This window comes from Paramisgurnus dabryanus, chromosome 5 (genome assembly GCF_030506205.2).
Source record: "Paramisgurnus dabryanus chromosome 5, PD_genome_1.1, whole genome shotgun sequence".
Taxonomy (NCBI): domain Eukaryota; kingdom Metazoa; phylum Chordata; class Actinopteri; order Cypriniformes; family Cobitidae; genus Paramisgurnus; species Paramisgurnus dabryanus.
The window spans coordinates 19407557-19431811 of record NC_133341.1 but is presented as its reverse complement, the minus strand read 5'-3'; the positions used below and the strand labels follow the sequence as shown (position 1 = coordinate 19431811).

Genomic DNA, 24255 nt, shown 5'->3' with positions numbered 1-24255 from the left:
AAACGGTGTCATTTCAATACAACAGCCTCATTTTTACAAACACTGCAAATAATTACAAACTTTTGGTGGTTGTGATGAACTTCATGGCATTCAATCTGTAACTTAAGCTTGAATGTAAACTTAAGAAAGATTCTGGCACAGAAAATTTACTTCAGTTTAACAGTAAATCAACACGATTGGATGAGGAGGCTTTCCAGTTTCCAGCATGCTTTGCATGTGCCTGTATTACCAAAGCATTTTTTGAAATGAAGTGATATTTTATGTGGTTTTCAGTAAAGAGAACACTCAGTAGTTTAGAAAAGTTTGCTATTTTTTAGTTTTGTGGTCACCATTGTTTGGAAATCTACTGCCTGTGCTTAGGTTGTAGGTCGGATATGTGTTGCTTTATCATATAAACAATAACTATGTGAAGTCAGAGCTCAGTTTCTTCACACGTGTGTTACTGTGACTTGTGAACAAAAAATGAATGATAAATACCAGTGTTGGGGAAAGTTACTTTTAAAGGTAATACATTACAATATTAAGTTACTCCCCAAAAAAGTAACTAATTGCATTCCTTACTTATGCTACTTTTGCATTACTTTAGCGTTATTTTTTCTTACTTAGCTGAGGCTTGATCTCCTTTAGGCCTTGGATGTGTTTTTTATGAGTGAGAAGTTTTGCATTCAGAAATTGCATATTTCCATTGCAAAAATGTCAAGCTCTGGCCTGCCATCTCCGTATAGAGTGCGTAATTCTACGTGACACGTTAATTCAGCAGATTATAATTTTTTTAAATCGAATTAATTAAACTGAAGAGTAACTTGCATTACTTCAAAAAAAAAAAAAAAACTAAAATATTAATGTGTACCTTTAAAAAGTAATGCGTTACATTTACTCGTTACTTCAGAAAAGTAATTTTATTACGTAATGCAATTTACTTGTAATGCGTTACCCTCAACACTGATAAACATTACTTAAGGTGAAACTTAGTAGTTTTAAGTATAGTGTACTTTTATATTTTTGTACTTTTAAATATTTAAAACAATGAAATATAAAGATTAATTGTAATTTATAAATATTATTTACTCTGGTTTACTTAAAAGTTACTCAAGTACAGAGAGTACTCTGAATTTGTCGGGTTTTACAGTGTAATCAAAATATTTAACTGCTAAAATAAATAGTTTTTTAAGTTCATGAACTGAGTACAGCTTACTAATTTGGGTTTGCAGGGTATGTTAGATATTCTTACCAGGCCAATGAGGTATGGGCTCCCAGCGTCCCCTAGTAAATGTGAGGTAAAGCCTTGAAAGGCAACAGCAGTGGCTCTTCTAGTTGGTATGACAACATACTACAGAAAGAGAGAAAGAGAGAGAAAACAGGTTCAAGAGAGTTAATGGGAAAACAAGTGAAAATTGCACATTAAATCATAACAGGAAAACAAAGAATCCAGCAAGTATTTACTTAAGAAGACATTGTTCACCGTGTGGCCATTAAAGTTCCAACACTGTCAGACTTTTTCATCCGCTCTGAGCCTGGCTGGAGTTTAAGTATGTAGAAAACGCTTGGCTCACAAAAGTTCACGACAGCTTTTCTTACTAAATCTTTCACTATGTCTTAAACACAAACACACGCGCTCTCTCTGTGTACTCTAACACACACACACACACACACACACACACACACACACACACACACACACACACACACACACACACACACACACACACTTTCACCCCATCCCCGCCTCATTCGATTCAAACGCAAAAACACAAACTGAAATTGTTATTCCGTTTTATTTTCCACGAGTGGCATTTCCATTAAGAGCAATCAAAGGCAGCAATTTTGTCTTGGGCCCCACCCAGGCCATATACCAAACCTTGTAGTCATGCATCCTAGCATTCAAATAAGAAACTAGCTTGAGAAGATGACCACTTTTGTTACAGTTAAAGGCTTTAAAGTTTCCACTCAGCCCAGCCGATAAATACAGGCTTTCAATACATACCATTAAAATGTCCGCAGTGATGGCCCAGTTCAAAAACAGCAGCGTCTCTCCAATGAAAATGCAGATCTGAGAGAAACAGAAAGGAGAAATAACAGAAAAAAAGAAAGGTCAATTACTTTTCATTTATAATTTCTACGTAATGACAACTTTACTTTTCATATTTAGAAAGCAGGGTTCAATACTGGTCAAAAGCTAAATAAACCCTGCTCAGCTACTAAAAAAAAATTATAACACGTTATTAAACCAGTTGCATCAAATGCAATTTTATTTAAGGCATGGACTACAGCAAAAAATGTCTGACAACTGAAAACTTAATTTAGCAAGATATTTAAACACACTTTTCCAGTCCCATGAGAACAGACTAACTGACTTCAGGTTTCCCACACAGTTTAACTGCCGCCACACAGCGTCTAGTCCCAATTTTCAAAGTGCTTGCTGCCAAATTAAGAGAAGTATTGAAAATCTCTACTAAACAGAGTGACCTGACTGTGTACATCCCCCAAATGTGACTGACGGCAGCTGCCGGGCGAACCTGAGGTCGGTCCAGACAGGATTGTGTGAAGAACCTTACATTGCAGGGGAATTTGATCTCTCCAGTGGCTGTTCTGTATCTGACAGGGTTTGTTTTATGCTGAGAAAGGTATGTTGAGCATAACTGACAGCGGGACAACCCCAGGGTGTAAAGCAGAGGCGAAGGTTTGGCACATTGTGTGTGTGCGTCCACAACATTCCATTTATAGTATACATCGGTGTTAAATAATACTTAAAAGCATTGTGTGTGTGTGTGTGTATTTACATGTAAGAAACCCTGTCCCAAAGTGAGTTAAGGCTCAGACAGCGTGACGGACGGACAGCCAGGCTAAAACTGTAAAGCCCTGCAGGAATCTGGTTAAAGGCTGTATTTTGATCAGTCAGTACACTGAGGAGACAGCAGCTGTCCCTGCTGGAACAGACACTCTCTCGCTCGGCCTCTCTCCAGCACCCTGTCACATTCTCAGACGGCACATCTGTCACTATCACATTTTCTCGCCCCCAAATATTTTCACAACTTAAAGTTTTGGATTCCTTGTTTTTTATACGGTACATTTGGATGTAATTACAGAGGCTTCTTGATAGGTGATTAAGGGGTGCTTATGTCTTTAGTTGGTAGCTAAGTATATTTTTCATTTAATGCTACCTATTCGAAAAGCTGGCATAAATCAGTGGCATATTTGTGGCATAGTGTCTTTGTCATGAGCTGTTAAAAAAGGCAAAAAGAAGATAATCCAGGTATATTTGTACCATTATATCAAACTAATGGCATAATATGGGAAAAGTGGCATAAAGGCATGTGCTTAAAGTTTATATAACTCTCTGATATTAATTTCTATTAATACCCTAAAATCTGTGTTCATGTACTGTTAAATCTGCACAAGCTGTTCCTCTTTTTAAGACTGATATAGGACATTGCATGTGACAAATACACTTTTTGTAAAAGTTATATTCGAATGTGATTTTACACCATCGTTTCTCAATATTTTACTATGTTCTTACCTCAACTTTGATGAATTAACAATCTTTTTTCAATGCGTGCACTTATAATCTTTGAACAGCACCTCATGAATGTGTTAGCATTTAGCCTAGCCCCATTAATTCATATGGCTCCAAACAGGGATGAATTTAGAAGCCACCAAACACTTCCATGTTTTCCCTATTTAAAGACTGTTACATGAGTAGTTACACAAGTAAGTATGGTAGCACAAAATAAAACTTTTGTTTGGAGCCATAGGAATGAATGGGGCTAGGCTAAATGCTAACACATTCAAGAAGCTCTGTACAAAGATTAAAGGTGCATCCATTGAAAAAAAATAGGTGTGTATTAAATCATCTAAGTTGAGGTAAGAACATAATAAAATATTGAAAAAACTGTGGTGTTTTCCTTAAAGGTCCAGTTAGTAGCCCAAGCCTTTCATAGTTAAGGTAGGCATTCAAATGTTGTCCAATGATAATAAAATGTATTAGATAAACAGCAACACCATATAGGTGGTAATATAACAGTGTACCAAGTTCTTTTGTCCACAAGAAAAGCTAACAACCCCTCAAAATACTTTAAATAATTTATTGCAGAGCACTGAGCATTTTGTTCTGACCTGTTTTTTTTTTAAATGTGTGTGACCTGGTTTAAATTTGTTTTCTTTTAAAGCACCATTTTTTTTATTAGAGACTCAAAAATGGCAGTCCTTTTGTTTCTCAGCAATAACTGCACCCTGTAACTGGTTTACATGCCAATAAAGCAAGCAGTGCCTGCCTGCTGTTCTTATTCTTTTAGTGTTGAGTTTGAACCTAACAACCCTGCCAAGCAACTATGGGCGTTCAAACAACAAAATGCAAAAGATCTCAAACCGTTATAACCTTTATACTGAAGTTTGAATATAAATGACCTTATTTTATCCTGGCTTTAAGGAGAACTTGTGATAAGAGATTTGTAAGATGGGAGTGTTATCAGAGATGGCACATACACTCACCTAAAGGATTATTAGGAACACCATACTAATACTGTGTTTGACCCCCTTTCGCCTTCAGAACTGCCTTAATTCTACATGGCATTGATTCAACAAGGTGCTGAAAGCAATCTTTCGAAATGTTGGCCCACATTGGTAGGATAGCATCTTGCAGTTAATGGAGATTTGTTGGATGCTCATCCAGGGCACAAAGATCCCGTTCCACCACATCCCAAAGATGCTCTATTGGGTTGAGATCTGGTAACTGTGAGGGCCATTTTAGTACAGTGAACTCATTGTCATGTTCAAGAAACCAATTTGAAATGATTCGAGCTTTGTGACATGGTGCATTATCCTGCTGGAAGTAGCCATCAGAGGATGGGTACATGGTGGTCATAAAGGGATGGACATGCTCAGAAACAATGCTCAGGTAGGCCATGGCATTTAAAGATGCCCAATTGGCACTAAGGGGCCTAAAGTGTGCCAAGAAAACATCCCCCACACCATTACACCACAATCACCAGCCTGCACAGTGGTAACAAGGCATGATGGATCCATGTTCTCATTCTGTTTACGCCAAATTCTGACTCTACCATCTGAATTTCTCAACATAAATCGAGACTCATCAGACCAGGCAAAATTTCTCCAGTCTTCAACTGTCCAATTTTGGTGAGCTTGTGCAAATTGTAGCCACTTTTTCCTATTTGAAGTGGAGATGACTGTTGTAGCCCATTCGCCTCAAGGTTGTGCGTGTTGTGGCTTCACAAATGCTTTGCTGCTTACCTCGGTTGTAACGAGTGGTTATTTCAGTCAAAGTTGCTCTTCTATCAGCTTGAATCAGTCTGCCCATTCTCCTCTAACCTCTATCATCAACAAGGCATTTTTGCCCACAGGACTGCCGCATACTGGATGTTTTTTCCTTTTCACAGCATTCTTTGTATACCCTAGAAATGGTTGTGCATGAAAATCCCAGTAACTGAGCAGATTGTGAAATACTCAGACCGGCCCGTCTGGCACCAACAACCATGCCACGCTCAAACTTGCTTAAATAACCTTTCTTTCCCATTCTGACATTCAGTTTGGACTTCAGGAGATTGTCTTGACCAGGACCTCACCCCTAAATGCATTGAAGTAACTGCCATGTGATTGGTTAATTAGATAATTGCATTAATAAGAAATTGAACAGGTGTTCCTAATAATCCTTTAGGTGAGTGTATATGTACACCACAATAACATGGCAGCCAATAGACAAGAGCTATTGAAGCATCTGATCACAATTATAACAACAATAGATACAGCAATTGGCAACTATAGCCAAAGCACTGCGCTGAGTAGTAATAGACACTTTTAAAAAGTGTTTTAACTAAGCATATGAACATTTAACTCAAACAATAAGGCCACTTACGTATGCGCCCACAATGCTCTTCTTAGCCACAACAAAGATGAGACAGATGAAGATAGCGGACCCCAGCATGCTGACCGCACACACCAGTGGGTCGGCACGGTCCGTCTTCTGTCGAAAGAGTCGTGTGGTCACAGCGCCGATCACCACCCCCAACAAACCAGTTACACAGGTGATGCCTCCGAATATCAGACTGAAGATGGGAGAGAAACATGTAACCTTTGTGTTTGAAAGTAACGGGATCATTTTATTCATGTGAGTCTATTTGTTAAGCGTGTACATATGGTTCTGACCTGTCTTTGCTGCTACATGGCTGAGTGGTGCAGCTGTGCGCGGTCTTCTGCACCACCTGGGCTCTGAAAAGGTACTGCGGGATCCAGATCCCAAACGCACCGGTGGCAAATGACACCGCAGCCGACGCCAACGATGAGAACACGTAACTACGGCTGGGAGGAGCACAACAGGGGTATATTGTTATAAAATAATACATTTGAAACACAAAGTTAATGCTGTCTTATGCCCTCATTATGATAGTTTTCCAAACAAATAAGTAATTTTCGTTAACTTTTTTTTATTTAAAGGAACCGTATGTAAGAAATTTATATCAATTAATCATAAAATGGCCCTGATATGTCACTAGACATTAAGAAATCATTTTCATTTCAAATACTTATAACACTGACAACAGTGGTCTGGCCAGGATATTGTCATTTAAAAAGTGTGGCAGCCCTTAACTGATGTTTATGTTGTCATGTTGAGTATTGGTTACCAGTTGTGTGATTGCAGTACCAGTTTTAGCCACAAGTTTTGTGATTGCAATATCAGTTTGGCCACAATCCTACATACTGTTCCTTTAAAGTCATTATTTTACCATATGTATTTCTAATCCACATACGCAGTATTATTTCTTACCAAATATAATCACGTTTGGCTTTAAGTTAAATATCTAAAAAAAAAAGATTTAAATACTGGCATACTTTTTGGCAAGAGCTTTCATGTCGCAGAGCCAGGAAGTCCTTGTTCTTATCCCTCCTGCAAGCTGGTCAGCAGTCCCTCTCTTTGGTTCAGGAACGAATACAAGAATGAGGGTTCCAGCAGTCAACCCCAACATTGGAGAAACCTTGATACAGAAAATACATCTTTATGTAGAGACTACATTTATAAATGTTACATTTTAGTCAGTATCTCACAGACTACTACACATCTAAATGCTATCAGTTTTATTACCATTAAATGTTGAGAAAATTGACACATAAAATTGATATATAAAATATTTTACATTTTAATTCAAAATAGTGTTACAATTGATCCAATTATTACCTTTAAACATGATATTAACTTGTCTTAGGGATCAAATATTTGAGTAGTAGTATTTGGAAATCAAATATCTTTTCCCATAAGACTAAGATTTCAAATCCATCACACGTTTTTTTCTGCCCCAATCTCCCGTACTGTTACTCTCCCAAAATTTTCTGGTATTACAACGAGTCAGTGCCACTGTCAAACTAAATCTTGTCTATTAAATAACTACAAGTTTAGTCTAGCGATTTGTTTAACAGTTTGGTCCATAATATGGTACTTTTTTTGCGATTATCTGATGTTTACTGAGAAGATTAAGTCAGTTTGTATACCGCTGCTGTACTACTGCACTACACTGCTGCGTGAATAAGACTCCAGTATGTGTTTTCTTCTCTTTTTCTTTCCCAGTTTTCTCCCTTGTGTGGAAGCAGCTGTGGTCCACCAGGCCATGAGCTATTATCTCTTTTATCATCCTTCCTGATGGCTGCAGCGAGGCAGTTTGTAAATGCATGTGTGTAAATGCGAGTGTATGTGTGTTAGTCGGTTTGCTCGCCCACATAGACGGCCCTCAGTCGCTGGTGAAAGCCAAAGCAATTCTGTCTGTCAGGTGCAATCCTCCAGGAGATCATTTATAGCACATTTATGCAAAGCTTTTCTCTAAATGCCTTGCCTTGGGGTATACTGTATGCATGCGACTATGTATGTACACTTGTACTGGTGTTGTAATCTAACAGTCTGTGTAAAAATAGTGTGTAAATTTAAAGCAGTCAATGCTGCTCTTTTTTGCATTATAACGCGATACAATACTTGGAATAAATGTGTGTCTATGTGCTTTTGATAAAGAGCTGCAGTTTCTCTTTAAACCCTGGATTTGGTCTTGTTATCGCTCCATAACTAGAAATCCAGCAGCCATCAAAGAGGTCTTTGCAGTAAACCTATTTTTTTTTATCATACTGCGGGGATCCCTCCCGTTCTCTTTTGGTATATATCAAAGCTTGCGTTGATAAGTCATCTGAACTCTGACTCTGTCCCGTGCTCGGCTTTGGTATTTCCTGCTAATCTAAAGGCTAGCATGGTGGATTCCTTTGCGCTTGTTAAGGTTAAAGTTGGAAAGGTGGACACCGGTCATAGATCAAACGTGTCATCAAAGAAAGAGAGATCAGGGTGTAATTTCCTCTCTGATCTGCAGAAGATTGATACTGGTCGCAATAATTACGACATTATCCCACACGTGGAACACCATATAGTCTCCACTCCAAAAAAAACAAAAGCACCCCACTTGCTCCCTCTTCAAGAAAGTAAGGCCACCGAGTGCTTTTGAAGCCAGCAAAACAAGCGGAAGGTGGCAAGGAGTGTTTTTTCCCCTCTTGGAGCAGGATATGACAGTCTGTTTTCACACTCATTTAAAGTGCTAGTGATGATTAATTGTCCTCTCGACCCTGAGCTTTGTCCTCACAGGGAATGTTTTACCCTATCCGTGTTAGCGCTTAAACAATGGTGCTCTGCTACTGTTTGCAAAAGCGTTCCCGAAAAGTAACTCGGAATAAAGCCGTCCACGTCTCCGAGGGCCATAAAAGTGTCATGTAGAGAGGTGTTTTTGTTAGCTCGAGGGTTTAACGCTCCTCTTAAAGTCTGCTATTAGCCCTAAGAGCTTGACAACCGAATGGCACGGGTGTTTAAAGAGGCAGCCACACACAGAGCACAATTCAGGTTCACGATAAGACCCTCCGTGCATTCTTTATGACCACAATAGGAATGACTAATGAAGTCCACCTGTTAAGTTAAGCATTCACCTGTTAAAGTTAAACCGAGCAAGTGAAAGGCCTGGCTTTTAAAAATGTTTCTACTTTCTCTTTCATTACAAAGTGGTCGAAAAAGATTGCAGACCACATCCCTTCCCTTTATTCAGTAATTTTATAAACGAGTTCTACTATTAAAAGGTGCTTGGTTTGGCTCTTTGGTTAGGGGCTGTAATACCTTAGGAATACCTCCAACAAAAGGGTCTTTGTGTTACCGAAATCGAGGCAAAGAGGGGGTTCGCTTACAAAGACTGCAGTGAGAACTGTGAAGACCTTGTTATTGCATTAAATGAAAGACTTAAGGATACCGGGTGTGAGAGATACCCAAAGGAGTTGGCGGTAATGCTAAATTAATGCGCTTTAGCTGGCTGGATCGTCAGTGGCCGAGGCTTCAAGGGGGTAGGAATGAGACGATAAAAGGTATTTTGGGATTCACCTGTCTGCCATGGGTTTTAGGGATATTTTTGAACTGGACGAAAGGAAATGGTGGGTATTTGTGGAAGCTACTCGTGCTTCCTCTTAAATATTTATACACATACAGAGGGACTCACACATGAGAATCTCTTACCCTTAGTGCCCAGTACCAACCCCCTCCAGCATCTTTAGCTATGGATCCTAGGATGTATCCCAGACCACTGTGAAGGAGAGAGTAAAACATATAATCACATATATAAATGCATACGCAAATGAAATAATAATATATCATCACAGTAGTATAATGATTAAATAAAAACATGATGTGCACTTTAACTATATCACCTAGTCATTTAAGCACACATTATATTCTAGTCATAAACTCCTAGACATTGGCATGTCTGGCCTGCTCATTTAGTCTCTCTTTCTGCTTCTCATGCCCATCTGTCTTCCCCACCCAAAGCTGTGTCATGCACCCTAAAACTTTCATGTGCTGGCTGTGCTCAGCATGCATACTAATGCGCCTGATAATGGATTTACACTGAACATCACCTCTGGCTATGTAAGTGAGTCAACCACTTAGCTTCACTCAGGGACCTAGAATGACAGATCAGCTTTGGGAGCGAGCGACAGATAAAAGCAGAGAAGATCATTAGGGATACAAGCCAGTTTTCCAAACTGATTCTAGATTCGGGGACTGTGGTGAAACACCAACATCAAACGTTCAGTTGAGCTCATTCTCATAAATTTAACACCCTGAATCCCTGTCAGCAGTTAGATGATGTGGCTGCACAGTGCATGAACTTTTCTCGGAAGGGCATGCAAGTGCCATTATGGAAATCGGAGGAAGAAAGGCACTCAAGGTGGGATGGCGTGAGTCACGATTCTTCAGACGCAGACCAAACTCCCTCAGCTGTACGTCCTGTTTACAGTCTGCTAAGGTTCATAATTACATTGTTAAGATCTCAATGTGGATGAATCACACAACAACTATTCTATATGCTGGCCGATTATGTGGTTCAAGACGCTAGATGTTATTTGACTAGCTGTCACTTGTCGATATATAAATAGTTTTGTCATCATCCCTTAAAGATGTCTACCGGGTGTCCAACGTTTTTCTTTCTGGGTGTTTCCGTTACCTATTCTGCATTCCATCAAATAATTTATTATCTGGTTCTGCAAATGGTGTTCATTAGGGCGTATGGTTACATTAAAGGAATATTCCATTTTCTTAAAAGAAAAATCCAGATAATTTACTCACCACCATGTCTTCCAAAATGTTGATTGCTTTCTTTGTTCAGTAAAGAAGAAATTATGTTTTTTGAGGAAAACATTGCAGGATTTTTCTCATTTTAAAGGACTTTAATAGACACCAACAATTAACACTTAAATCAACACGTAACAGTTTTTTTCAACGGAGTTTCAAAGGACTATAAACGATCCCAAACGAGGCATAGGGGTCTTATCTAGCAAAACGATTGTCATTTTTGACAATAAAAATAACAAATATGCACTTTTAAAGCACAACTTCTCGTTTAGATCATGTTGTGATACGCCAACGTGACCCCACGCAATACGTCATGACGTCAAGAGGTAACAGAGGACGAACGCGAAACTCCGCCCCAGTGTTTACAAGTGTGTTGAAAGAGGACCGTTCCTACGTTGTTGTATGTCAACTGATACTAATTAATGTCTTTGTGTCAGTTTATTGTCTACAATGGTCCGCAAATGTGCGTTTTATATATGTAACACGTGACCTCCCTACGTCACTACGCATTTACGTTAGGTCGCGCTTGACCGGATCTAGACGAGAAGTTGTGCTTTAAAAGTGTATATTTTTTATTTTTCTTGTCAAAAATGACAATCGCTTTGCTAGATTAGACCCGTATGCCTCGTTTGGGATCGTTTATAGTCCTTTGAAACTCCGTTGAAAAAAACTATTACGTGTTGATTTAAGTGTTAATTGTTGGTGTCTATTAAAGTCCATTAAAATGAGAAAAATCCTGCAATGTTTTCCTCAAAAAACATAATTTCTTCTCGACTGAACAAAGAAAGACATCAACATTTTGGATGACATGGTGGTGAGTAAATTATCTGGATTTTTCTTTTAAGAAAATGGAATATTCCTTTAAGAACATTTACCATCCAAAAAACCTTGTAAAGGTAGGAAAGCAATGGTTATTTTAAGAACCACTGACTGAAAGTTTCTTTGGAGAACCAAAAATATAGCTTTACTATGGCTTTACTGTGAAAAATCCTTTTAAAAGCTTTATTTATAAGAGTATGGTCTGTCTCCCATTGCGTCCTTGGCCAAGCTATTTCAGTTCAATATAGTGCACTATGAGTCAGTTAACCTAAATTGAGATCCATGTGTTATCCATGTGTTTACTGTAAATGAAAAGAAAACACTTAAGGATTACAACTGGTACAGTACTCAGTGTTTCAGTATTGTATTGTACATTGGGCACTGGCATAACCTCAAGTGTTTTAATCATCCTGTTTAAATTTGGGTTGACCCTCCCAGCATTTAACCTCACACACAGTTCCTGTGTTTCCAGACACCCGCGCCAGGCTGTCGCTCAGCAGGTAAACCGTATTGTTTTCCTACAGCCACTCCTGGCACATCCAACTGATGTGTCCAGTCTGATCTGACCCATATGAAACAATGACCCATGTTAGAGAACTCAAGGGTTTCATCACGAGCAAATTAGAAACCCTTGAGTTTCCCCAAACATAAGCGTGATGTTTTAACAGTTGGCCATTTTTATTCAATGAAAGGTGAACTTGCCACTGTGTTGATGATCCTAATTGGTTAGTGATGCTGCTTTTACGGTGTGTTTGTATGGGATCGTACCATTTCATAGTAAGCTAATACTTTATTTTGTTTAAAATGAATCATGTTTCCATATTTGTTAGCAACTGAAAAGTTTTTCCATGTCCATAAGAGGGCTTTAACCTTTCTCTCATGGCTGGAGTCACTTCCTGGAAACAGTAACAACCTGACTGCAGATAAACAAGGCGCTGGGCAGGAAGTAAGGCTGCAAATGGGAGGGCTTCAGTCTTTCACCCCTTATTGTTCGTACTGTCAATCGCTTTGTTATGGCCGAACCCTATTAGCCAGCACATACCACAACTCTCTTAGCCCTACACAATTTTTCCATCCTGTCCTTTAACTGCACTTAATCTCTCATCGATACCATTACTAACCCTTAGAACAAGCCTGATAACGACAGCTGCTGTGCTCAGATATTTCTCTTCCTCATTTTGCGTGCGGTTCGACTGCATTCGTAAATTGACAAACAACTTTGTCAAAGTTGAATGCGCAAGTGATTAAACATTTTAGGTTATTGTTTGTCTTGGCCATCTGGGTGATGGTAAAATTGCATGATGCTTGCAAACGTTATTCCGCTAAAAATGCTACACACGTACATGCATACATTTCTTATCACCTTCCTTCTGTTTTTTTCCTGTCCATTTTCTCTCCCCCTGGTCTTTTCCACTTCGGTGAACAAAAGACAAATCCACGGCTTTTGTTAAATGACCGAATAGAAGAGCTTTAAGTCTTTCCATGGCAGGATCAGTATCTGTTTGGCCCAGGCTGATCTGAGGCGGTGACCATACAAAATTCTCCATGGATTGACCTTGTGTCGTGATGGTACAGTAACTGAGACTGTCAGAAGCTACTGTACTGTACTTCATTCACAGCAATGTCTTAATGGACATTTTGAATTCTTATCTTCGCTGGATTAAAAGTACCAGGTTAATATTTTAGGCCGACACACTCAAAGGCATGGAGAATAATGTTAGTAGTGCTACCGTAATTATACAATCATATCTAATGAACATCTACAATTGAATTGCCTTGAAAAATTAAATGCTTTCACTGAGGCTCTGTCCTTCCCTTGCCTAATCCACCAAAGCCTTGTTCTCACTGACAGCGTTTTTAGGTTACTAGTGGACTTTAAATTTCGTGGATTGCCTACCATTATTGGTGAGCTGTAGCTTTTCAATGACCACAAATTATACATTTTGTTTCGATAAGGAAATAACAGTATTTATTGCAAAATAATGACCTAAAGAAATTGGATATAAAACCCTTAAAATGCATCTGACATGTTTTCTTGGAAATTAGCATTTTTTATTAGACTCTTATTCTACAAACACACCAAATGCGTAGCATCGCGTTGCTTGCTCTAGATTACTCATGGGATTTAACTTTGTGTCATGCAAATTTTTCCAATTCGCGTCATTCGCGTCTAATCGCGTCTTTGCATTGACTTTGTATGTAATCTACTTGCGCAAATCTTTGAACTCGCGTTTGGTGTGTATGACCCATTAATGCATTCTTCCAACAAACCGATATTTCTGTATTACTTGAGGCCGAGATTAAGCAGATTTGAAGTGAAAATATTTAAAGAACGTATATAATATTCATTCAATTTACTAAATTTTTTAAAGGTAAGTGGTTGCAATCAGTTTATTTAATCCACCTTTAACCAAAAAATAATAATAGAAAAAAAAACTTTTGTTTAAATGTTTGTATATAGATGCTGACCATCTATGGGTTTATTTGTTAATCATATTGCCTGTTCTCAATACATGCAACTGTTCAAAACTGACATTTTAGTCACTTTGTAGTTATCAGTTGAGTTCAAATGATCCTAATTTGAGTCTGATAAGCCAGGCATAAAGACTCACCTTCCCAGTGGGATGGCCAAGTAGAAGACAGACAGCATCACAGTTCTTTTGTTGTTGGTGAACAGGTCACCAATGATTGTGGGAGAAATCGACGAGTAGCTTGATTCTCCGATACCCACCAGACATCTGGACAGCACCAGCAACCAGTAATACTGCAAACAGAGAGGTTCAGTGATTGAAAGGGATGAACTGTCAATGCTTTAGATGATAAGGATATCGTATTTTGTTCAATTGCCAATTGATTTGTAATAAGGACTATATTGAACTAGACTAAATTCTAGAAGCCTTCTAATTGTTTTACTGTAAGTAATCATGCAAATAATTCATTGACATTTAAACATAACAGATCAAGATTTTCAAGTTCCATTGTAAAGCAATTTTTTTGTTGTACATAAAAGATGTTGATTCTTGAAAAGAAATAGCTTCTGTCAATTGTGTCTGAAATCTGGTATTTAGTCTGCCCTGAAACTCTTCCTTAATTATGACCATTAATATTTATTATAAACCTAAAAATTGGAACATTGCTCTACGTACAGTATTACTGGCAAATGCAGAAAGTGTGTACATTTCTGGTAGCATATGGCTGTTGTCCTCTGACCTCTATAGGGTTAAATGCAATAAGGGAAGGAAGCCAAATTAAGAAACCACCCTTCCCTGAAATAGCTTAGACCCATTGTATATGTAGCCATTCATGTGAAGACATGTGGGTGTGTAATAAACGTCTATATTGATGTGGAGAATTTGGGTCAGTCACCCAAGTAAAAAAGCTTCAAAGGTTATTTCTCTCTGTTTTATGCTTACGGTATGATTCTCTTTAGCTTATGAGCTTTATTTCAAGTGGTTCTCAATCCTTATGCACCGCTTTGATTACATCATGTACTGTATTCGGCATTTATAGGGTTAAATATAGCTCAGTCATTTTAAAATAGATATTGTAATTAAATAGACCATTTAGACCTCACTATATTTGTATCTATTTCTCTAAATTGGTGATGTATATGTGCACACACGCATAGTAAAACTGGGGAGTCTAACCACACCCAGGAAAGACAATTTGAGGAGCAAATATAGACGGTCTCTTGAGACACCAGGTCATCCCATTACAATATACAGCAGAGAGACAAACACATGTGGATAAAGAAAAAATATGTCATATAACAGACGTTCAAGTGTGATATCTCCTGAGAGGAATCACAAAGCCACCTGACCGGCCAGATGCTGTTGTGGCAGACTTTTGTATACTAACTAATGCTAATGAGACCAAAGGCATGTGTGTGTATGTGCAAGGGTTACTTTACTGTTTAAATGTATTTTTTAATCAAGTCAGTTATATTCATCAACCTTCTGTTTTCTGTTTTTTATTAAACATCATATTGTTACAGTATCTGCAGTTGGAATGTTTTTCAAACTAATATCATCTGCTGAGTACTCTGTATATTACTTTATATACCCAATTACATTACCCTGTTCCTCATCACTTATTGTCTTTCACCTGACAGTCTTTGGTGTGACAGCAGCCAGTTAACATACTGCCAAAAAACAACTTTACTGTAGTAGAGCGTTACATAATTCGCAACAGGGGAATTTCTTTAGTGCACGTGACAGCAATCAGCAATGGGACTTCAGACTGGATTATCCTCTACCATGGGAGGATTTCCCTCTCATTTTCCCTCTTTTTTTCCTGCTACCCGTGACTTTGCTCGGAAATGACAAAAGCTATATGTTGTTTGCTCATGGACAGAAGTGCTGTAAGGGAATAAAATAACAAAGGGATGGATGGAAGGAATGCAGACAAATGGTTGTTTGTTTGTTACACAACCTCGCCTTTCTTCACCCCAGCACACACACACATGAAATATTAATGCTTACTGTCACTTATTGTACATGCATGCATCTGGAGGGTGGTTAGTTGGGAAGAGACACACACACATACACATACACAAAGACATATTTCTTTCTTTGTATGCCCTGTCACACAAACATACAGTGTCATATATAGGAAATGACATAGCCCTGAACTAAGAGGCTTGAAGCCTTCTGCAGTAAAATAAATATACACTCTTACTGCCTCCCCATTTAAGTATTTTTGTAATTTTGCCTTGTAAGTCAAACTGAATTTATGAATTTATTAAATGTAAAACTATATAACTTATTCTTTTAAAGTCTAAACTGCTTCTAACAATATTTTATAAAAAGTTAATAAAGAAAATACTAGCCTTGTTTTCACATACGCACACTTCAGCCTCTATTTTAGCATGTCGGCTGGGTGAGTCAAACCCAGAGACTGAACAACTAAATTTACTCGAGTCTCTTTGTGTTCTTTTTCCAGATCACATCCACCTCAGGTTCCGACTGTACACGCCTGTCTTCCCTCTTCACTCAAATTCATATGCATAAACATGAGCTTTCAAATACATTCAGCATATATTATGTGCATATGTTACTAAACATCACCACCACCGCAGTGACCCCCTGACGTTTTGTTCTTTAGACATTTGTCAAAAGCAAGAAATGCGATTACTAATAGCTGAAGTGAGTTTGCATACCCAGAGGATACATTGCATATACATTTTATTGCTCAGGGGTTGCTTTTTCATACAGTACAGTAGTTCATGAGATTTGATGGCATACTCAGTTGTGTTTCATATCAACTTAAATATTAAGTATAATTCCAGAATCAAGCCTCGGATGCTTTTTCTGAAATTGCTTTGCAGAAATAGATACAAATAAGATAACAGTGAGTAGAGCTATAAAATCACTGTGATTGTAGCAATAAAAAAAAGTTTTGGTTGTTTGACTTCATCTCTTATCTCTTCCTTACTTTTGTACCTTGTAATTAATCTAAGGTTAATTTTTTTATGTTAGCTTTCACTGATTTATTGTCTTTTATGTTTATTTTACAGTGTATTATGTCTCTTTAATTTTAACAATTTTTTTGCTGTATCTTTGTTGTTTTATTTGTTTCTTTACAGCGTTTTGATATGTATATTTAAAGGTGCTATAGAAAATAAAGGTTGTTATTATTATTATCCTTATTATTATTATTAAATAGTGATCTTAACGGTCCACTTACATGGATTACACAGAAATAGAATAGCTTGGATAATGGCCTGATTTTTGTTTATTTACAGATAAAATATATATATTTATGCGTTTTTAATTTCTTGGTTTGGCATCAGAGGACGATGAGTATGTGATATGCATGTGTTTTTATTTTGAGGTGAACTGTGCCTTTGATAATAACTTGTTCCTTTCGCTTTTCCAAAGAAATCTTGTTATAAGAAGAAGAACATCGAGTCCTGTGGAAATTTGGATTAGGTCAAGATCAGCCAGAGGCCAAGAGGTTAGTTAAAGCAATAGAGAGATGTAGTAGATATTTTCTTTCCAAACCAGAGTGTGTCAGAACAGGGCAATATGATGTTTCAACAAAACACAGATTCAGCCAAACAAATCATCGATTCATGTTTGTTATCATTGAAGTGAATCTTATGAGGAAAACATTGCATTAAAAATGAATGCAGGTCCTGCGGAAGCTCTGCAGTAATATTAATGTGATGGTGATAGATGATCTCATATGTTAATACGAGTTGATCTGTAGCCTGCTGTTGGTGAAGAATGTTATATAACAGAATAAAGCTGTGGGTAGGATGATTGACAGATAAAAAGATATCTGCAGTCTGTGTGCTAATATATGCATCTGTGCATGTCTGTGTATGTTCTCCGAGGAATATGTGACTGTGATGCAGACTGTGTATCCTGTCAGTGTCGACTCAGCATTACAGATCAAGATTAAAGTGTTTAGATCCCCCTGTGGCATTCGGCAGCTATTTTCTGACCACACACTCAGATACGCATATCTTCCAAATATAAACAGTAATATCCTAACACGTTCATCGAAAGGGTAACGGCGACTAAACTGCACACACGAAAGCACCATGTCAGAGAAGATATCAGTCAAATCTGTTGTGTTAGTTACAATAAATTCCTTAACTGTCTTTTTCTAATTAACATGGCCTTTTAATAAGCTGCTATTGCAATATCCTCCCTAAAGGAACTTGTGAGAAGCTCTCATAGACTAAATCATTTTATGCTTAAAATAATTGTAGCTATTGTATCCTACCCCTCTCCTGATGGCCAGATGATCTTTTAGCATTTTACTATATTTGTATTTTCAGTAATGTCAAACTTATTACAGAAGTGTCTTATAGGTCAAGGGTCTTTTTTTTAAAGTTATTTACCCTGGATGGCTTTTGTGACTTTAACCTCAGCCTGCTTTCTACAGATTTGTGTCAACCCGAGAAGGAGGTCAGGTCTTCCCCGACTGAGTCTTAATTCCTTTCAAAGTTTATATGTTTCAACATATTTGGGAGTTTTTATTGCCTTGGCTTGCTCAGTGGGGTGGGAGGTTGTAGTTATGTAAGCATCTATTCTGTACTACAGTATAGCTGCATTGGAGCAACCTACACTACCGTTCAGAAGTTTAGGGTCACTTATTTATTCTTTGCTTATGTTGTTTCCACACTTTAGAATAATAGTAAACCCAACAAAACTATGAAATAACACAAACGCAACCATGAGAAATATGAACAAAAAATGCATAGGTAACTATATGCTTCAGTGTAGCATCTTTTATTATTAATGTTGAAATGAATGCAAAATTATTGGGATGTTGTCTACATCAGTGGTTCTCAAACTGGGGTCCGGGGTCCCCAAGGGGGCGGCAAGATGGTGCCAGGGGGGCCCCAGTTTGACATTTGATAAAATACATAAATTTTTCATCAATTCTGTGTAATTAAACCTAAAAAAAATAAGGCTACTAACCAACAGCACTACTTTGTATACTTTAATATGTTTTGTCTTATTAAAATGTTATGTTTTAGAACAAAACTGTCATAAATTTTCTTTGGGGGGGCCGCAAAGGAATGCACCGTACACAAGGGGGGGCCGCACGCTGAAAAAGTTTGAGAACCACTGGTCTACATCAGTGGTTTTCAAACTGGGGGCCGCGAGATGGTGCCAGGGGGGCCTCAGTTTTATGACATTTTATGAAATACATTAATTTATCATGAATTCTGTGTAATTAAATAAGGCTACTAACCAAAAGCACTACTTTTTTGTATAATTACATTTTTTTTATTAAAATGGTGAGTTTTAGAACAGTTTTTTGTCACAAATTTTCTTTGGGGGGCCGCGAAGGAATGCACTAGTGATGAGCGAGTCACTAGAAACTCGGATCATTTAACCCGATCCCTAAAATGACTCGAGAACCATGAGTCCTTAGTGACCATAAACCCGAGTCAGTTGAGTCCTCTCAGATTTTGCATTAAAAATGAGAAATTGTATCAAACACAAAGCTCTTCAAATGTTTACAACAGAATTACAACAAATAACTCTACATAAGCTGCCATAGGTTCTATAACTTGCAACAATGAGTTAATTTACATCATCAATGTCAACTGGGGGTACCGAGTGAGCCAAAAGCTGCTATTCCTGTGTCATGAGCAATAATGCACCGTACACAAGGGGGGCCGCACGCTGAAAAAGTTTGGGAACTACTGGTCTACAACAATAATGTCAAACATTTAAGCATACAGGTTTTTTTTAGATCATAATAAACATTTTAGTGTATTGACCCTAATCTTTTGAACAGTAGTGTATAATGTAAATTACTGTATCAGTTAGCGAAGCGAGAAAGGCTTGGAGTAAAATGAAGTAAGATATAGAAAAAAGCAGCAGTAGAGCTTAACAAGAGGTCTTTAGAGATGGGGGTATTGTTATGCTAAGTGAGCATGTTATTTAATCATTTCATCTTCGCAAAAGGGAGGCAGAATGGGTGAGAGAGAGCAAGAGAGACATCCAAATAATAAAAGGCAGTACACCGAAAATGTTAGTTGTAAAGGTTTTTTTTTTAAAAGAGACTGCAGTTCTGAATAAGTCCCGCTATGCTTAATGACTCAAGTGTTCTTTCAAAGCTCTCTCAAATGAGCCAGAAACCGCTGTAGAGATGCTGCTGCCGGGCTGGGGTGATATACTTCTATAAATACCCAGCTAGCACTGCAAGAACCTCCTACCCTAACCCTTTCTGTTCTCTTTTCAAGCGTTACAAAGTCAATATTTAAAAAAAATTGAAATGTTATTCACAATGTCTTATAGAGGTTCTGAGTTTTAGGGTGCTAAGGTATGTTTACTTACATCTTTGGTGATGAATGAGCTGAGCAGGGTTACGAAGGACCAGAAGAAGATGCCACAGCTCAAAATGACCTTTCGGTTAAAACGGTCCCCCAGGTAACCGAAAATGGGTGCCGCCACCATGAAACTGCAGATGAAGACTATTGAGGGAAAGAGAGAGAGAAGATACATTTAATTAACTTTTATGCTCAACATTTATTAAATACTTTAGTACATTACTATTGTTACTAAGACAAGTTTGTGTAAATGAAAAAAATGGCACTTGTCTTTTAAATTTTATTTGAATAGTTTTTATTTATCCACATTTTTATATTGACTATATATTACCACACGATAACAATACATGCAGTAAAAGTGATCCATACATTGTGGTAACCCATACAAGTCTTGAACACACACACCCGGAGCAGTAGGCAGCTACAACTGCACAACCCAGGGAGCAATGGGAGACAGGTGCCAGTCGTAACCTTCCGAACTTGAGACTCGAATCAGCAACTCTCAGGTTACAAGCCTGACTATTTAACCATTAGACTTTTTAGGAAGTGAAAGTGACGTAATGACCAATGTATGTAACCCACACTTGGAATGACATACAGTGTAAATCATTTCTGTAAAAGTGCCCTGAATTTATAAGTAAGACATTCAGGTTCTGACAGAAAGTTGCATTTGAAATTCATAATGAGGATAAATGTCCTGGGGTACTAATACTCATCTGGAAACAACAGTGCTCTAGATTTTTAAGAACTGTGCCATCTGCACAAACATCAATGTGTGTGTATCTGTGTTTGTATTATGCAACAGGAAGTTGTGCTTGCAATCTTTCCGAAATAAAATGCAATGCAGTCTAGTGTCTGTAAAATAACCAAATCAAACACCCACATATATAAAAATAATGTACAATAGATCCTTTTTGTGCTAAGTCTAAAAGGCCGAATTATAATAATATAGAAAAAAAAATGTAAATTTTTACGTATACGCGGTGGTCCGCGTACAGTGCACGTGATGTAATTTTTGCAATCAGAGCACTGCTCGTGTACTGAACGCAACCTAGTGTACATTGTATGTATAGGTTGCGCATGCGCATATAGGAGTATGTAGTATGTATGCCACGAGATGTATTGCAATTTGTCACAACGCACATGCATGGGTCAAATGAACTATTCTTTGCAAGGCCGTACATTTGACTGTGCGGATATGCACCCTGGGACTATACCCAGGGCTTAAGAGACTTAAGTTGCTCACAAAGGAGTGTACAGCCATAAAGTCAGGGCTGAATTTCCCGCCCCCCTCGATCAATGGTCATGTTTTGATATTTAATAACCCCTTTTTGGGGAAGGTTGAATTTGGTGAAGCCACTGAAACATCGCCCTGTGTTGTCCTTGGCTGCTTGATGAAGCCATAGCCTGACCCGATTGAGTAAATCCACTCTGGAAACAGGCACAAAGCCCACACCAAGCCTGCTGGGAAATCAGCGTTCCCTCCCCAACTCATATCTGTACAAATTACAGTAGCACTATGCTAAATTATCTGCTATTTCATCCCTGAATTCTCTCATTTACTGTTCGTAATTAGGCAGCCTTTGAGATCGTCCCAGCGATAAAAATGCTTCTGTGCTCTGAATGTTGAGTACATAAAAAGCAAAAGTGAATTAATTGTGCTATTTTGGTTTAAATTGATCAGATCTGGACATGTTTACACAACATACAGTAGTCCTGAACTGGTGAGGAGGATGCTGAACTTGTGAATGCCACACGTTAACATGGTTCTCAAATATCAAAAATGTTATGTAGTGTAGTAAACAGATGGTTTATACATTAATGGCATTTTTACTGGATATGTAATGTTGTTTCTTAAAGGAATATTCCATTTTCTTAAAAGAAAGATCCAGATAATTTACTCACCACCATGTCATCCAAAATGTTGATATCTTTCTTTGTTCAGTCCAGAAGAAATTATGTTTTTTGAGGAAAACATTGCAGGATTTTTCTCATTTTAATGGACTTTAATAGAGCCCAACATTTAATACTTAACTCAACACTTAACAGTTTTTTTCAACTGAGTTTCAAAGGTCTATAAACGATCCCAAACGAGGCATAAGGGTCTTATCTAGCAATGCGATTGTCATTTTTGACAAGACTTTTAAACCACAACTTTTCATCTAGGTCCGGTCCAGCGCGACCTAACGTAAATGCGTAGTGACGTAGAGAGGTCACGTGTTACATTTATAAAACGCACATTTGCGGACCATTTTAAACAATAAACTGACACAAAGACATTAAAGGTGCTCTAAGCGAATTGAAGCGTTTTAGACCATAAAATATTTTTTGTTACATACCGGAAACATCTCCTAACTATCTGCTTGCTGCCTGTCCGCTGATCAAACTGTAAAAAAACGCGATCTCTGTAGACAGCCCAGGCTTCACAAACGGCAATATCAACAAATGGCCAAACCTAGCAGCACAAAACAAAACAAAGTATTCCAGCCAATAAACGACAAGAAGGATTTGGGGGTGGGGGTTGGGCGCGTTCATGAAAGCACGGAAGGGAGGGGGAGGGGGAGGAGTTAGCTACGCTCTGTCTGTTTGAAAACAGTTCAAACATCAACAGGAAGTGACGTCGCACATTATTCGCTTAGAGCGCCTTTAATTAGTATCAGTTGACATACAACGACGTAGGAACGGTCCTCTTTCAAGACGCTTGTAAACACTGTCCTCTGTTCGCATTTGTCCTCTGTGACCTCTTGACGTATTGCGTGGGGTCAGCTGGCGCATCACGACCGGATCTACATGACGAGAAGTTGTGGTTTAAAAGTGTATATTTGTTATTTTTCTTGTCAAAAATGACAATCGTTTTGCTAGATAAGACCCTTATGCCTCGTTTGGGATTGTTTATAGTCCTTTGAAACTCCGTTGAAAAAAAACGTTAAGTGTTGAGTTAAGTATTAAATGTTGGGCTCTATTAAAGTCCATTAAAATGAGAAAAATCCTGCAAAAAAAAACATAATTTCTTCTCGACTGAACAAAGAAAGACATCAACATTTTGGATGACATGGTGGTGAGTAAATTATCTGGATTTTTCTTTTAAGAAAATTGACTAATCCTTTAACTTATTTTCCATTGAGCAATACAGGCCTAGGATGAGATTTAATTTCGCCATGTTTAAGTTCAACCCCTTTCCAACACTGACCATTATGAGTACAGTTGTATGCCAAAATCAACCCTTAGTTAGAATAACATGACAGAATTTTAATTTTTTATGCAAATAATATTATACAATAAATTGTAATATAAAGAAATCTCATGATCCATTTAACCACAGGCCAACCTAGGCAATCAACACCCCTCCTTCTTTTTAAAATAAGAGCAAGAGATGATTTTGAACCCATTAACCTCTCTCTTCTGTGCCTGTTCCCTCGCGCCTCACTCCTTGTCTGTGTTCATCACATTTCATAGCTTTTCACTACATTTACACCTGTGTGTCTGCTTGTGACTGTGAGACATAACCGCACAGCATCCACAGAGAGAATGAACATATGGACTACACACATGTGCAGTTAAAAGCTCCTGAAAATTCACACCTCATTCATTTTTCCTTATGAAGTGTTCATTCTACCAAGTCTAAATGAGACAATTCAGAATGTTCGTCAAAAAAGTAACAAAGCACAAAGATGATGTAAAACAGCAGTTTTAAAGCTTTTTCCAGCATGCTTTATACTACAACGAAACACCATTACTGATGGTAGCTGGGCTATTTCTTCTCGCATAATAAAAGAATTCAAACTGAACTTGAAATGCCCTGATGCCATTGTAGAAATGCACCATTGACAGTCGGCCATGATTTATTCCACTAACAAAAGTGTCCAGTAATGGGGGGTACTAACATAAAGCAAGCTACATTCAGCTAGTCACATGTCAGCCCCATGCTTTTCTGTGTAAAATATCTGAAGGTCGCACTGTCCTCACTGTCTTGCCTACAGGCTCTTTATCAACA

General features: G+C 38.0%; 1 protein-coding gene across 1 annotated transcript in view; it reads right to left on the bottom strand.

Annotated features, from left to right (window-relative positions):
• Window positions 1-24255, bottom strand: part of spns2 (SPNS lysolipid transporter 2, sphingosine-1-phosphate) — a 65193-nt gene that overhangs the window by 10157 nt on the left and 30781 nt on the right. The window contains exons 3-10 of the mRNA XM_065271490.2: window positions 20269-20405; window positions 14077-14228; window positions 9533-9599; window positions 6844-6986; window positions 6160-6312; window positions 5870-6059; window positions 1985-2050; window positions 1232-1330 (exon numbers count right to left, since the gene is read on the bottom strand). Coding sequence (XP_065127562.1) covers window positions 1232-1330; window positions 1985-2050; window positions 5870-6059; window positions 6160-6312; window positions 6844-6986; window positions 9533-9599; window positions 14077-14228; window positions 20269-20405 — 1007 coding nt within the window. The remainder of the gene's footprint in view (window positions 1-1231; window positions 1331-1984; window positions 2051-5869; window positions 6060-6159; window positions 6313-6843; window positions 6987-9532; window positions 9600-14076; window positions 14229-20268; window positions 20406-24255) is intronic.